Below are 15,403 nucleotides of genomic sequence, written 5' to 3' on the forward strand. Positions count from 1 at the left end.
TGTAAAGAAAATTTCCATCCAAAGTAATAAAAAGTGAAGGATTGAGAATTTCTACATTTTTCTGATAGTATAGTACTGTAGCTCAGCTAGTGGAATAGTCATAATTTTTTTTAAAAACAGACAAAAATCTTGATAAATTTGGTATTCCTTCAATTATGACCTCTATAATAAAAGCTTAAAAAGTGAAGGATTGAGAATGTCTATATTCTTTTAGTTACATCTTTTATATTTCAACCATACTTCATATTTTTATTTTTATTTTTTAAATTTAAATAGTCGATCTGAATTGATTAATATGATCTCCATATTAAAATAATGTTGCGTGGTTATTTGCCGTGATTTTTATTAATATCCAACTTTAAATATAAATATTAATTTTTAATCAAGTTTTTGAACATTTTATAAAAATCCCCTATCTGCTATATTATATAGCGGGTTAGATTTTTATTCCGATCCGCTATATAATATAGCGGATTGGAAAAAAAATTTAACCAATTAGACTAATTGAAATGTTTTAGATATATATTAGAAAGTTTAAACGCCTATAGCCCTAAATTAATTTTCATTACAAAGAAGTTTAATTACATATATTTTATTTTATTTTGTGGTTATTTTTCACCGAAGACCCTAGAAATTTAATCGCCAATAGCCCTAAATTATTTTTTATTACAAAGAAGTCCAATTACATATATTTTATTTTATTTTGTGGTAGTTAAGAGTAATTTAGCGTAGTTAAGCGTAATTTAGTATAATTAGCGTAATTTAACGTAAATAGCGCAATTAGTGTAATTTAGCATAATTTAGAGTAATTAGCATAATTAGCGTAATTTAGCGTATTTTAGTGCAATTAAACCTATTTTAGTATATTTAGCATAATTTAGTATAATTAGCGTAATTTAGTGCAGTTAAGCATATTTTAGTATAATTAGCGTATTTTAGTGTAATTCAACGTATTTTAGTATAATTAGCGTCATTTAACATAATTAGTGTCATCTAACATAATTAGCACAATTTAGCGTAATTAGCGTGATTTAGGGATAACGGTGATTAAACTTTTAGGGTCTTCGGTAAAAAATAACCACAAAATAAAATAAAATAGAGGAGGGTTCCAATGCCTCATTTTTTTCATACTTCATCATATCTCATATTTTATAATTTTGTTTTCAAAGTCCAAATTGTCGATCCAAACCGTTCAACAAAATATTTATACTAAAATATGCATGGAGATGAAATTTTATATTTTTTGGAATTTTTTTCTATTTTTTAAGATAGGTACAAAATCACTGTTTTTGAACCGTTCAAAAAACAGTGATTTTCTACCCATCTTAAAAAATAGTAAAAAAATTTCAAAAATTATAAAATTTCATCTCTAACCATATTTTAGTATGGATATCATGTTGAACGGTTCAGATCGACAATTTAGACTTTGAATATGAAGAAAATGAAGATATAAAATATGAGGCATGATGAGGTATAAAAAAAATGAGGCATTGGAACCCTCCTCAATAAAATATATGTAATCGAACTTCTTTGTAATAAAAATAATTTAGGGCTATCAGAGATTAAACTTTCAGAGTCTTCGGTGAAAAACCATAAAATAAAATAATATATATATAAAAAAAATTCCAATCCGCTGCATTATATTGGATTGGGAATTTTATTTTATTTTTTATTTTTTAGAAAAATCCCGATATCTGATCTGCTATATAATACAGCGAATTGAATATTTTTATAAAAAGCTCAAAACTTGGTTAAAAGTGGATATTAATGAAAAAAAATGTCGGGGTTATTTGTGTGCTTTATTTCCGAGTATTTTGAATATAATTAGAATCGAAATAAGAGTAACCATCATAGATAAAACTTGGCAGAAAGAAAAGAACAAAAAATCAGCGTCCTTTTTACACTTTTTTTCGTATTTTTTGTATACAGGCATGTTTAAAAGACAAATATAAATTGTGATATCCAAAAGAATTAAAAATTATTAAAGGGTACAAATTATGAAATTTTATTCTACCATTAAGGTACTTCTTTACCCCCCAATAAAAAAATGTAAATAAAAAACAGAAACTAAAAAAAGGGCAAAAAAATCTACTTACATAACTACATCTGGATCCATCACTATAAATATCAGAACCAAAAATTTATGTTCAATTGTAAATCTCAACCACCTTGGAGTGTCATCTCAAAGCACTGACCAGAAAGAGGATCAATTCATTCTACACTCCGTGCAGATTTCGCAACCTGCGACTCTTCAGTCATTTCTTTGTTTAGATATTTCATTTCAGACCAGCTTGAACTAAAGCAGCTTCAACAGTTGCCGAAGCTTCCTCAAGAGTTCTGTTCTTTTTGACAGTGCTGAAGGCCTCAATTATATCTCCCTCTTCCCAGTTGTTAAAGTCATCAACTCCGATACCACATTCTAGTCCGACGCTCATCTATTGAAGAGAGAGAGAGAGGAGTCAAAATGTACCAATGATCAAGAAATGAGGTTCAGGCTCCTGGATAAAAGAAAGATACCAAAAAAAAAAAAAAATGGTTCTTCTAGGTGGTAAAAACATGCTGCATATTTATGAGGTACAATAACTTGTCTTTCATCAAAATCAATCATACAACACCAATTAGGTGGAAAACATATATTAAATGGCTCAAACACAAGTAGACACTTGAAAAAAAAGACTTTGAATGTGAGAAAAATACTAACCTCCTTCACATCCTCTTTAACCCGCCTCAACGAGTTGATCTTTCCTGTGTAAATTGTTTCCCCTTTTCGTATTACATGTATATCACAATCTTTGATGAGTTTTCCCTCAGTAATCATGCATCCTGCAGCCTTACCACTGCCTCTGGTAAATACTGCTTGCACCTCCGCCATACCTATCGGTATTTGCTCCTGATGACACAGCAAATTGTAAGAATAAGCTCCTCAAATATAGAATTACCAAAATAAAACTCCACCAACTTCAAATCCATGAAATAGAACACATAAACTATGCAAACCTCCGGGACACAAAAAACAAGAGACTAACTATGACCATGTAAATAAGTGAACCACTTGGTATGATAAAGCGATGGTATGTACTCCATGAATGAATAACTTGTGCAAAATGAAATGGTACAATTATAAGCAAATGAATGATAATACTAGTGCAAGAGTAATGACACAAATGGTCCTTTTACAGTATTCATTGTTTTCCATTTGGTCCTAAAAGATTCGGAAGTATCATATTGATCCTTGAAGTTTTCAATTTGTACAAAATCGAAGCTGCTGGTATTATAAAATAGTAAATGTTAATTCACATTAGCATATGTGACATGATAATATCCAAGGTGAGGATGCACATAAACACTCTTTTTAATTAATTTATAGTGACGCATGTCATAACTAGTATTCATTTGATTGATATGTAATGCCTAATTAATGTTAGTACCATATTTGCATTGTTGCTGTGACTACATCAACATTATTTGCAATGCTAAATAACACCGACATGACCAAAAAAAAAGTATTATTTTTGAAGGTAGGACCAATTTGGTACAACAAAAACTTTATGAATCAACAGTCCATTTGATACATTTAAGGATCATGGTGGAAAATGAGTGTTACTTTAAGGGCCATTTGTGTAATTTACTTGTTCTGCAAGTGAACACGTGTATTACAGACATCTTTGGCCATATTTTCCTACGAAATAACGATCCTTACTCAACAATATGATGTTTTTCAATTAAAGACAGAAAGGAGGACACAAAAAAAAAAAAAAAAAAACGAAATTTCAGGAATATACATTAAGTTTTGCAAATGAAAAAAGAAAATTTGCATCAGGTATAGCAAGTGCACTTTTTACCTCAGCAGGCTCTAAGAGACCTTCCATGGCATTTCGTAATCCATCTATCATATCATATATGACCCGATAGACCCGTATCTCCACATGGTTTTTCTCTGCGTAAGTTTTAACGGGTCCAGGCACCTTTACATTGAATCCTAATACGACCGACTCAGTGGCAAGCGCCAGGTCAACATCACTGGTTGCCACATCACCAGGTGCTTGGAGCACAAATTTTAAATCTACATTACTTTGAGGGAGGCCCCGAACTGCCTGCCTTATGGCCTCAATGGAACCCTAGAAATACAAAGCTTCATTAACGACCAATATAATTGTTCGAGAAAATTATTGGTGCATAGAGTGTGAAGAGGGAGTGATGAATTTATATCACCTAAAGTTAACTCAAATTTTGAATTAAGATCTGGACCGTCGGATCTGCTTTGGGACGAATATTAAAGAGGCCCCGTGCATACCACCTCAAGCCGGATTGGTCAGAATTCTAATCAGACGGTATGGATCTAAACTCAAAATTTGAGTCGCTTCAGAGGACCTGGACTCGGGAGTGACAGGGGCAGTGGGGCATTTTTACACACACACATACCTGAACATCTACTTTGAGAACAATATTGAGTTGGTGTCTATCGAGCCCCTGTTGCTTGCCACCCAAAACTCGGGAGGCGAATGCTGAGAGGCTGCCCTTGACTTCCCCAATCTTAGCGTTCATCCGTTGGATCCTCAATACCTCGGCTGACTCCTTGGCCCTGTCCTGCGCGACATCCAGCGAATTCACCACCTCAAATTCATCTCCAGCTACTGGTACATGACTCAGACCAATTACCTAACAAACAAATAAAGAAGAAAAATGGCATAATTATGTTTTAGCAATACATCATGTTTACCTTAGAGAACCTTCGTATGCATCATTTTATGTATGTCATGTGCTCTTTTGACATAATCTTATAAAACATAAAAATACCATGATTTCCTCGCAAGTCCTAATCTTTGGAAATTTTACCAACACTAGCCTCCTCTTTACTTGCCAATGTAGAGAGGGGACATGGAGGAACGAGGAGTAGATAAAATACTAGCAACTTATAGAAGTGCTTTTACTTTTTTCTTCTTTTTTCAAAATAGATAAAATACTAGAAACTTTTAGGTTTCAGAGGGGTACAGACTAGAAACCAGTCATAAACTAAATTCAAAAACATCCTCATGACACCCAGACCTTCCAAAACTGGGAGTTGCTCTTGTGCATTTTATAACAAAATAAGGTACAAATGCTATTTTATTTTTTTACAATCCCATTGAAGAGACTCAGTCTGAGTACCTGAACAGCATAAGATGGTCCTGCCTCGTCAACTCGGTTTCCTCTGTCGTCAAACATAGCCCGTACCTGTTCATTTCAAAATCTTCATATGATCTCTGAATAAACCTCCTTTCACTTCTCTTCTTCTTCATATTCTTTGAGAATTAAAAATTTTAACACGAGGCATTAAACAAACCTTTCCAAAGGCTTCTCCACAAACAACAAGATTTCCTCTTTTAAGAGTGCCATTTTGCACAATTAGTGTGGCAACAGGTCCCTTCGCCTTATCAAGCCTAGCCTCTATCACAGTCCCTTTTGCATTTCTATGAGGATTTGCTTTTAGCTCTTGTAACTTCAAACAAGATTTAAAAAAAAAAAACAAAAAAATGTCATGCAATAGCTTTGAGTGTCTTAAATAATAAATGAGCAAAATAGGGAACCTTTTCCAATTAATATCTTAAGAAGTTCCTTGCAGTCGAATGAAAAAAGCTCATGGGGTAATTATACAAGATACAATCACCAAGATATTTATTTAAAACATTATCTCTTCATTTTATCTGAAATATTGTGATAAAATCTATCACTTGATTTATTTTATACTACAGTACAATGATTTAAGGCCTCAGCACTGCATGGTTCTTGAAAAGAAGCAAAGTGCGGTAACTATATACCTCAGCAACTAGCATGACAGTCTCTAATAATTCGTCAATGTTCTCCCCCTTGAGAGCGCTAATCTGAATTTTAAATTGTTAAACACCACATGAATTAGTCGATGATTTACAAACTTCCAACACAATAATTTTTTTTCAAAATATTTTGACTAAACCAAACCTTAACCATAGGCACATCTCCACCCCAAGCTTCCGGTACTACTTCAAAGTTTGCAAGCTCTTGCATTACCTTGTCAGCACTAGCCCCTTCTTTATCAATCTGAAAAGTAAAATTGAAATATGAGTACTTTGGCAATAGATAACACATAATAACTGTTTCTAAAGTAGCAATAATTCAACTGTGGTTTTTGTAATTTGTTTTTTGAGTCAATAGACTTTTCTATTGTAATTTATTTATCTTGTTTTTGACGTGATTAAGATACAAGCTGGTGAAATATCAGGATACCTTATTAATAGCAATGATAATTGGTACTTTAGCAGCTTTGGCGTGAGCAATGGCCTCTTGAGTCTGCGGCTGGACCCCATCGTCAGCAGCAACGACTATTATTGCAATATCTGTCACCCTTGCTCCCCTAGCTCTCATTGCCCCAAAAGCCTGTCAGAGAAAAAAGACAAAACTACTATAACTTTTGCTACTAAATAAACAATGAAAAAATGTAGAAAAAATTCACCATTACAAATAAACATGTAATCCTACCAATTCTTCAGATAAAAATAGTATTAACAATAGCCATCATCATTTACACAGTTTAGCTTTTGATACTAAACACGTTTTCTTTATGACATATTATCAGCCCACTACATCTAGAAGCTGATTAGGATTAAGCTTGCAGAAGAACAACAGTACTTGCTCCTCCTTTTCTTAGCATGTTCTTTAAGTTGGGTCAATTTAGGAGTATATCTAAAATCTCATCTGCTTAATAATTTATGTTCATTGAAACCCATGGGTAATAAACTTTTCATATGCTTTAGTCTTTTTGTCCTAGTTGGTAGTTGTCAATACACCACATTATTTAACAATAGACATCAAATGTAGTTTTGGAGGTACCTATAATTTAAAAAAATAAGGTGTAAAAAGAAAGAAGGATATAAATATAAGGTTCTGTGGTATGTACCGCATGGCCTGGTGTGTCAAGAAATACACAAGGCTGTTGTTGACCATCAACTGGTACAATAACTGTATATGCACCAATACCCTGTGTAATTCCACCTGCCTCAGATGCCACCACCTACAAATCTCTACTTTCAGCATAAATGTTCTCTTAAATGAATGAAATATTAATAAAGAAAAGAATAAATTTTCTGTCATGTTGAGTAGACAGAAGTACCTTGCTCTTGCGGATATAATCCAAGAGAGTGGTCTGCACAAAAAAAAAAAATAGAAGAAGCAAAAAAAATTATTAGACTAAGTTAACAGCTATATATATCCTCAGTGTGAATGCTCAACCGTGCAAAGTTAAAAGCTGGGCATAGATACCACATCAATTGTTTTTCGGACTCAAACTGGTCTTACTAGAGATGCATGTTGAACTTCTCATGACCAAAAAATTTGTTCCTAATCAGAGCATGCATGCATAGACTAGGTCCAAAGGGTCGTCAACACAACACCTTTTTAGGTACTGTACCAAGAATTACCATACTACCCTGACGCCAGCATATAGCAGCAGTTACAACAGGCACCTGAACCGACAGAAGTATAAGCACTCCTGCTCCCTGTCACCTATATTACCTTCCTTATTAGGGTAATTCGGAGATACCTTTGCTTTCCTGAGCCTCAATTAAATCTCACATCCCTAAATCATAGTCGACAAACTATACTAAATCCACAAAAAAAAAAAAGATACAATGTTGTCAGCATATCACACCATGACCCACCTTGCCATGATCAACATGACCCATGATGGTAACAACCGGCGGTCGCGTCTCCAACGAATCCAAATCCTCTTCATCCAACACCTCCTTCTTCTTGGCCATCTCCGTCAATCTTGATCCTGCATCCAAAACCTCCACCCCATACTCCCTGCACAGCAACTTCACCGCGTCCTTGCCCAAAACCTCACCCTTGATATTCCGAACATACATAAAATGCTTCAAATCCGACCTTGTCACTGCTAAGCTCTCTGCCAACTGATCCAATGGCATCCCCTCCTCTCCTACCTCTATTATCTCAGCCCTGACTGGCTCCTCCTCCTCTTCCTCCTGCTCCCTAGCCTCCCTGTACATCGTCCTCCTTCTCCGGCGGCTCAGGCGCTTAGCTGGTGTTCCTTCATTTGTATCTATGTTGTCCTGGAATTGCCTGCGGCCCCCGCGACCTTTCTCATCTGATTTTCGGCGGGTTTGTTCAGCTGGAGCCCGTCTGAATTTCTGAGGCCCCTTTGCTGGTTTGGTTGAAAGTACCGACTGTTCTTCATCTGAATCGAGGGGATCAGCCACTGGTCTTTTGGCTGCATACTTGTCAATGAGTATTGGGCCCTTGTGCTCTTTCGGGACATCTGGTTTTTGTACCTGTATTGGTGCCACTGGGGGAGCAGGGGGAGCAGGGCGAGCAGGGGAGACAGGGGGAACGACTGATGGTCTTGATTGTAATTTTGGTATGGCTTGAGGTCGCATTGGAGAAACCATGGGTGGTAGTTTTGCCGAAGAGGAAGAGGTGGTGGCAGAAATATGTTCAGGTTTTGGGATCTGCATCATAGTAGTTTTTTTCTCTTTCTCTTCCTCTTCCTCTTCCTCTTCGTCTTCGTCTTTCTCTTTTTCTGGTACTTGTTCTATCTGAACCTCTCTCCTGATCTCAACTTTCGGAACTTCCTTCACGACCTTTTGTTGCACAGGGGCAACTGATTCCCCCTTTTTCCACACGCTCTTAAACGCATTTGGGTTTTTCACAGGAGTATTGACAGCCCTTTGGCTGGAACCTGGTCGGTATGAAACATTGTTCCTTGAATTATTTCTGACTTCTCTCGTAACAGGCTGAACCGGGGGAGTATTCATTTCGAGCTTTTCAACCTTTTCCAGTGCCTCATCTAACGAGAGAGCCAATTTTTTTCGATCGACGGGCTGTCTTTGTGGTGGCACAGGAGCCGGAGTACTAGGCCGTATTAATGCTGGTTTAGGAACTGCCTTTAAGCCAAAGTCTGCATTAGTTAAACCACTACGGTTACTGCTACTGGTACTAGTACTAGTACTACCATTGCTAGTTTCTCTTAAATCAGAATTTGAAGAAACCTTAATTCCACTATCTTCAACCAAGCCAGTACTAACCATACAATTGCACACGCCGCCACGGGCATACGACCATCTCGCATATAGAGTAGTGAAACTGACCCGAGACACGAGCCGGTTTCTTGGTACAGCTCCATTCGAGGGTCCAACATCAAAAATTCCTGATGGGCTTGGCCTCACGCTTCCCAGTGAAGCGAGGGAAGCTGGAGACGCCATCAATTTTATATATCTTACAGGTTATTTCTTTGAACTTGCATAAAAAGGGTCAAAGAGATCAACTTCGCGCTCTTAATGGAGGAATGACTTGCACTAAATCATGCACCAAATTTTAAAATTTCATTCAGGGTTGGCGCAGATTGAGCAATTCGAACGAGAAGGGGTGGATATAGCTGTCAGTGCCTCTATTGCAATATGAGAAGTTAGCTCATTCCTGTTGCACGGGGAGAGAGAGAGAATGGTGGAAACTGGAGAAAATGACGGCCTTGTTAGAAACAGGGAAGTTGTGGATTAAAATTTTTCAAGAGAAAGATTTGAGTGCCTGGGCTTGATTCCTTCATGTTTCATTTCTGCGAAATTTAATTTATTTTGTTTTTGTTTTTGCGAGTAGTGTATGGTGGGAAAGAAGGGATGGGGTTTTAGGAGGTTGAGTACGCTACAATACTCCTCTAGAATTCTCGCTGGAATTCTTGATCAGTTTTGCAATTTGAGAGGATGTAACATTTTCTATTTGCTCAATAGAAAAGTCAGATTAAGGAAACAATAATGTGAATATTTTACAAGGTAATTTAACAAAAAAAAATCAGATTTGAACTTATACATACCAATCATAAAAACATCAATTCGGCATTCATACATATATATGGATTCAGATCATTTTTATCATCAATAATGATTTGTTTGCTATCTTCAATTTTCAGGAATATAAGTACACATAACTTATAAAAAAAATCATTCAGATATTTGTTAGCAATTTTTTGTGGCATAATTTTAAAAATTCTACTAACATTTTATTATTAGGTTCTATTGTGTGTTTGTGATTTTGAGATTAAATGTTATTTTTGTAGTACATACATGTTTTTATAGTTTTAACGATAGCATAACCACGACGTGTAATTTATTTTTTATTAATTGGATTAAAATGTCTATGACATGATGTGACTTTTTAAGAAGATTTTTAATAATCGTGTGAAATTGAACGGTATGGTTTAGATCGCATGTTATAATATAATATGATTGTAACTGTAGTAATGAATGTAAAGCCGATGATTGTTATGTTACATATATTTTTTTTTTTAAATGGTAGAATGTGTGGTTGTGTCGTTTATGTCTTTTATGAGGGGTTTGTTAGTTTTAACCAATAATTACATCATTAAAATCTACTTGTATAAATATTTTTTAATTTATAAATGAATCCTATTAGACTCATCCATTATTTTAAAAAATAGTATTTATTCAAATGATAATGCAAATTACACTAATTATATTAATTTCATTTTATAATCCTCAAAACCCAATTTAATTTATGGAAAACTTGAAAATTCTCAGCCATTTATTCTTACAGGAATTCTAGAGGAGAGTTGACGTCATTTGAGCAGCAACCCTTGAGGTCCACGTGGATCTCTTTGGGCTTGTCAAGTTAACGCGATAAGATTTCTGATTGGATGAGAAGAACTCCTTGAGATCTCCGTAGGACAATAGGTAGGATTTATACTGGGCCTATTTGGGCTGTATATTGGGCCGCGAAATTAAATAAAAAGTAATTGTTTTTGTACGTACCCGCCTATCCGCATTAAATTCATGGAGGAGGCAACTGACACGACGTCAGCAGGGCGCCGCCGTTTACACTCGACTTCTCTCCAGTTTAGAACAATGGAGGTGTCCGTTTCTAGTTGTGAACTAATCAAACGAAATTGGGGGCTCATGTAGTCATGTGGCGGTGGCGCGTCCACGAGCAATTGAATTTTGTATACATGTTTCGTTGCTACTCGATTTACTGATATCACCTTAAAAATTTCATATTTTACATTTTCACTATTTAATTTTATACATGTCTAAAATTTTGTGCTTTCAGCGATAATACTTGATATAATCAACGATCATTGACGCTCAACAGTATTTTTTTTTAAGTCGTGTTTAAATTAATAAATTTAAATTGTTAGATTTTTTTATTTTTTTTCAACTGCATACCTGTGAAAATTGTAAGATTTTGACCTTATTTCGATAGCCATTAAGAAAAGCAGTTAAATCACCAAAAAAAATGGTCCGTTAATTTTGATGGTTTTTGATGCATAACAAAATAAAATCAAAATAATGTAAATTATTATATGCATGTGATATATGATATGGATAGTATATCCAATCAATTAGTTTTATTATTTACAAAATTTAAAATAATTATTTGAGATTTGATTTAATTGACACCGATATGACATTGAAACAATTGGGATTAGATTCCTTCTCTTTCAGACCCCTTAATTATCCAGACTTAGATGTATTTATCCATTAAAACTCCTTGGTATACATTATAATCTAATTAAAACAGATTTGCCAGATTTGCCAGATACCCTCTGGGGGATCTTCTCACGAGAAATGTAATCTAAACTAATATCGTACATGTGCGTTGTAATAGACCAATGAAAAAAAAAGTATTCAATAATAAAAAAATAGACCAACATATTCTCATACAATAATTGTAAAAACTCATTTTTGAATAGCATACATGTGAGCTTTTAAACATTCTTTTTATATTTGCGGGGAAATAAGAGATAAATATATATATATAGTATGGCTAAATTGTTACCGGTAGCACTTCGACCTAAGTGCTTACGGGGTCATATTTTAGTACTTGATGTTCAAACAACAAATCCAAGCTGTTAGATGTTCAATCTATATTAAAATGTGCTTGGAGACCAAATTTTACATTTTTTGGAATTTTTTTACTATTTATTAAGATGGTTTGAAAATAGTTGTTTTTATTAAAATTCTGCACCATTAAAAAACAACGATTTCAAACCATCTTAATAAATAGTAAAAAAAATCCCAAAAATGTAAAATTTGGTCTCCAAGCACATTTTAATATAGATTGAACATCTAACGGTTTGGATTTGTTGTTTGAACATCAAATACGAAGATATGACCCCGTAAGAACTTAGGTCGAAGTGCTACCGGTAGCAATTTAACCATGCTATATATATATAGAGAGAGAGAGAGTAAGGCTATGTTACTTCGTGAATTAAATGAGTTGTTTTAATTCGCGCTCATATCTCTAGTTTTGAAGTCCAAATAGCCGATCCAAACCGTTAGATGTTTAATCTATATTAAAATGTGCTTGGAGACGAAATTTTATATTTTTTGGAATTTATTTACTATTTACTAAGATGGTTTGAAAATCGCTGTTTTTTAATGGTGCGTAATTTTAATAAAAACAGCGATTTTCAAACCATCTTAATAAATAGTAAATAAATTCCAAAAAATGTAAAATTTCATCTCCAAGCACATTTTAATATAGATTAAACATCTAACGGTTTGGATCGGCCATTTGGACTTCGAAACTAGAGATATGAGCGCGAATTAAAACAGCTCTTTAATTCGCAAAGTAACATAGCCTTACTCTCTGTGTGTGTGTGTGTGTGTGTGAGGCTACCATACATTGCAATGCATAAGCATTTTTCTACATTGGATCAAAGTCCAAATAACTGATTCAAACCGTTCATCTTGTACTCCATATTAATGTGTTTGGACACCAAATTTTATATTTTTTTGGAAATTTATTATTTTTTTAGATTTATTGAAAATCGTTGCTCTTCAAAACAAATCTGGACCATAAAAAATAGCGATTTTCAATAAATCTAAAAAAAAACTAAAAAAGTTTCCAAAAAATATCAAATTTGGTCTCCAAACACATATTAGTATGGAGAACAAGATGAACGGTTTGAATCGGTTATTTAGACTTTGAATCTAGTGATTTATAGTCCAGTCCAATGCACAAAAATGCCTATACATTGCATCATGTGTTATCATATTACGACTCTTGTTATTGTTACAAGGGTCATCATCCCCTCTCTCTATGATTTATCTTCATTCTTATATTATGCACGTAGTTGTTTTGATCCATCAACGACGGATATTGAAAGATAAATTTTCGAATTGAATATCAGCCCTCCAATCACATAACCTGTTTGTTTTTTTATTAAATACATCTATTTTATGTGTAGAAGTCTAAAATTTAGTTAAAAACATATTCGGCACACAAACTGTTACATAGTTTGTCACAATTAAAATTGAATGAATTCCTAGCGATCTGTTTCCTTATTTCTCCTTACAGCAGCTAGCTTCGATTCTTGCAATTAAATTATTTCTTTGTTTCCTCTGTTTCATTTCTCCTCTTCCTCTATAATTTCGACAATAAAAATATAAACAATCATATCTTTCTGAATTTTGTTTATGGCTATTATATCTTTGTTAATAGATGAATAGCAAATCTTGTGTTAATGGAAACAATCACACATTTCCGATTTGGAGAGAAGATGAAGAATATCTAGAACTTTCATGTAGAAAAATAATCTGTAGAGACATTTTCATTGTTAAAATAATTTCTATCGATAATATATATGTAGAGAAAATCTTTATTTGAATCATTTAATCATATTTTTTTTTTCAATTTTGTTTCTTTACATGTTATTTATCCTCTAAATCATTTAATAATATGTCCTGCTTGTGGAGAAAATTAGATATTAAATCACAATGATACTTCAAAAAGAAATTTCACGTTATATTTGATCCGTGTTTTTTCATTTGTAGTTGTTCTTTTATTGTTATTTATTATGTGGATTTTCTTTCATTTGTGTTTTTTATTTTCTTTTAAATATTTTTTTAATTTTGTATAAATGTCAAATAAAAGGGTCTATTCATGTTATATTTAATCTTATAATATGTCTCCGTTGTAACACACGAGAGCATTAAATGACAAATAACATTTCTTATATGGTGTAAAAAAATACAAATAAATAAAGACATGACCAATCAATTAATAAAAAAAATATTAAATGGCATTTAAAAAATGGCAAGAAATAAGAGCCAAAAAAAAGACATACTAAATAAAGTTGTGGCGAGTACATATCTAAATAAATTTAGATTTATGCACATAAATAACATCAAAATGATGCATATAATCGAAAGAAGTCAAGACTATTTGACCGAAGGGCTAATATTCAATCCGAAATTTCATCTTTTAATTATAAGGGATGTGATATGAGTACCCGCACTCTCATACCCCCATTATCCCCCCCAATTTTATTTGTTCAATCTCATCCACATTTCTCATGATCTATAAGAAATTTTGCGAATCTAAAACCACGAACGTCTTCTACGCAATTTTATCTTTCAAATGAGATCCATAATGACATACTTTCGAGCTCGTCATCACACAAGTATTTTTCACATATGACACTGCTGACATTTACAAGTATTTATACCTATGCACTGAAATATTTATACCTATGTGGTCAACTATTTTTGTTAGAGAAAGATTGACGCAGGGACGATTAGGGAAATGTGATGCGGAGATGCGGGGGCCACGATTGGGGATAAATACTTACAATTATACGTATAAATACTTGCACGATGAGGTATAAATACTTGTGTGACGATGAATCCGAAAGTACGTCATCATGGATCTCATTTGAAAGATAAAATTGCGTAGAATACATTCGTGGTTTTAGATTCGCAAAATTTCTCATAGAACGTGAGAAATGTGGAAGATATTGAAAAAAAAAAACCCACCTCTAAAAACGTGTATGATTCTTCTCCCCATGTAGTTTGAGTGGTCCCTCCATATAGTTATATCAAGTTAGACATGCAAGTATTAATATCTTAATTTATAAGTATTAATTTATTATCTTCCAAGTATTTATACTAGTGTTTTGAATAAATTTAATTAAACTAGTTAGTTAAGTTAGTTTATGAAAAATTAAAATCTGTTTAAGAGATGGGGGGTATAATGCGGGTACTGGAGTGTGGGGATTGAAATAATTATTCTAATTATAATTGTTGGCGGATTAGGACATCTACACACTTAATATATTTATATTAATAGAGATTCGTACTTTGTTATGATTTAATTGTTATGTGTGATGAGGTAAAGTGGAATTATTTTTAAAAACCATCACAAAAAATAAAAAAAAATAAAAAACCAACTAGATTACAAAGTTTTTTTTTAAAGAAACCATTTTTACCGAAGATGAAGTTCGATATTAAATTCTCATACCGAAATTGAAATTCGGTTTTAATTTCTGCACAAATGGTTACGCAGATCTATCTGTTTCAATTAAAAATAGTCAAAAAGATAAATCAAAGTTAAAATTCAGTTTTTTTTTTTTTTTTTTTTT

At 33.5% G+C, this 15,403-nt stretch overlaps 1 protein-coding gene across 1 annotated transcript; it reads right to left on the reverse strand.

Moving 5' to 3' along the window:
- Nucleotides 1–1,876: 1,876 nt before the first annotated feature.
- FUG1 (Translation initiation factor 2, small GTP-binding protein) lies at nt 1,877–9,627 on the reverse strand. Its single transcript, XM_078310804.1, has 12 exons — nt 7,674–9,627; nt 7,127–7,159; nt 6,914–7,027; nt 6,244–6,393; nt 5,959–6,057; nt 5,799–5,861; nt 5,324–5,479; nt 5,149–5,214; nt 4,423–4,659; nt 3,843–4,118; nt 2,702–2,890; nt 1,877–2,435 (listed from the first exon to the last, which is right to left on the reverse strand). The coding sequence occupies exons 1-12, from the start codon at nt 9,231–9,233 to the stop codon at nt 2,277–2,279; spliced, it is 3,102 nt and encodes a 1,033-aa protein (XP_078166930.1). The 5' UTR covers nt 9,234–9,627; the 3' UTR covers nt 1,877–2,276.
- Nucleotides 9,628–15,403: the final 5,776 nt, after the last annotated feature.

The sequence above is a fragment of the Carex rostrata genome, chromosome 11 (assembly GCF_964058835.1).
Source record: "Carex rostrata chromosome 11, lpCarRost1.2, whole genome shotgun sequence".
NCBI classification, from domain to species: Eukaryota; Viridiplantae; Streptophyta; class Magnoliopsida; order Poales; family Cyperaceae; genus Carex; species Carex rostrata.

What these genes read in the sequence shown, in the direction of transcription:
- FUG1 (XM_078310804.1), bottom strand. Translation starts at nt 9,233, where the DNA reads ATGGCGTCTCCAGCTTCCCTCGCTTCACTGGGAAGCGTGAGGCCAAGC. An exon ending in TTCTCAAAGTAGATGTTCAG is followed by an intron (nt 4,119 to 4,422) that starts GTATGTGTGTGT and finishes TTGTATTTCTAG; the next exon opens with GGTTCCATTGAGGCCATAAG. An exon ending in GTCTCTTAGAGCCTGCTGAG is followed by an intron (nt 2,891 to 3,842) that starts GTAAAAAGTGCA and finishes CTGTGTCATCAG; the next exon opens with GAGCAAATACCGATAGGTAT.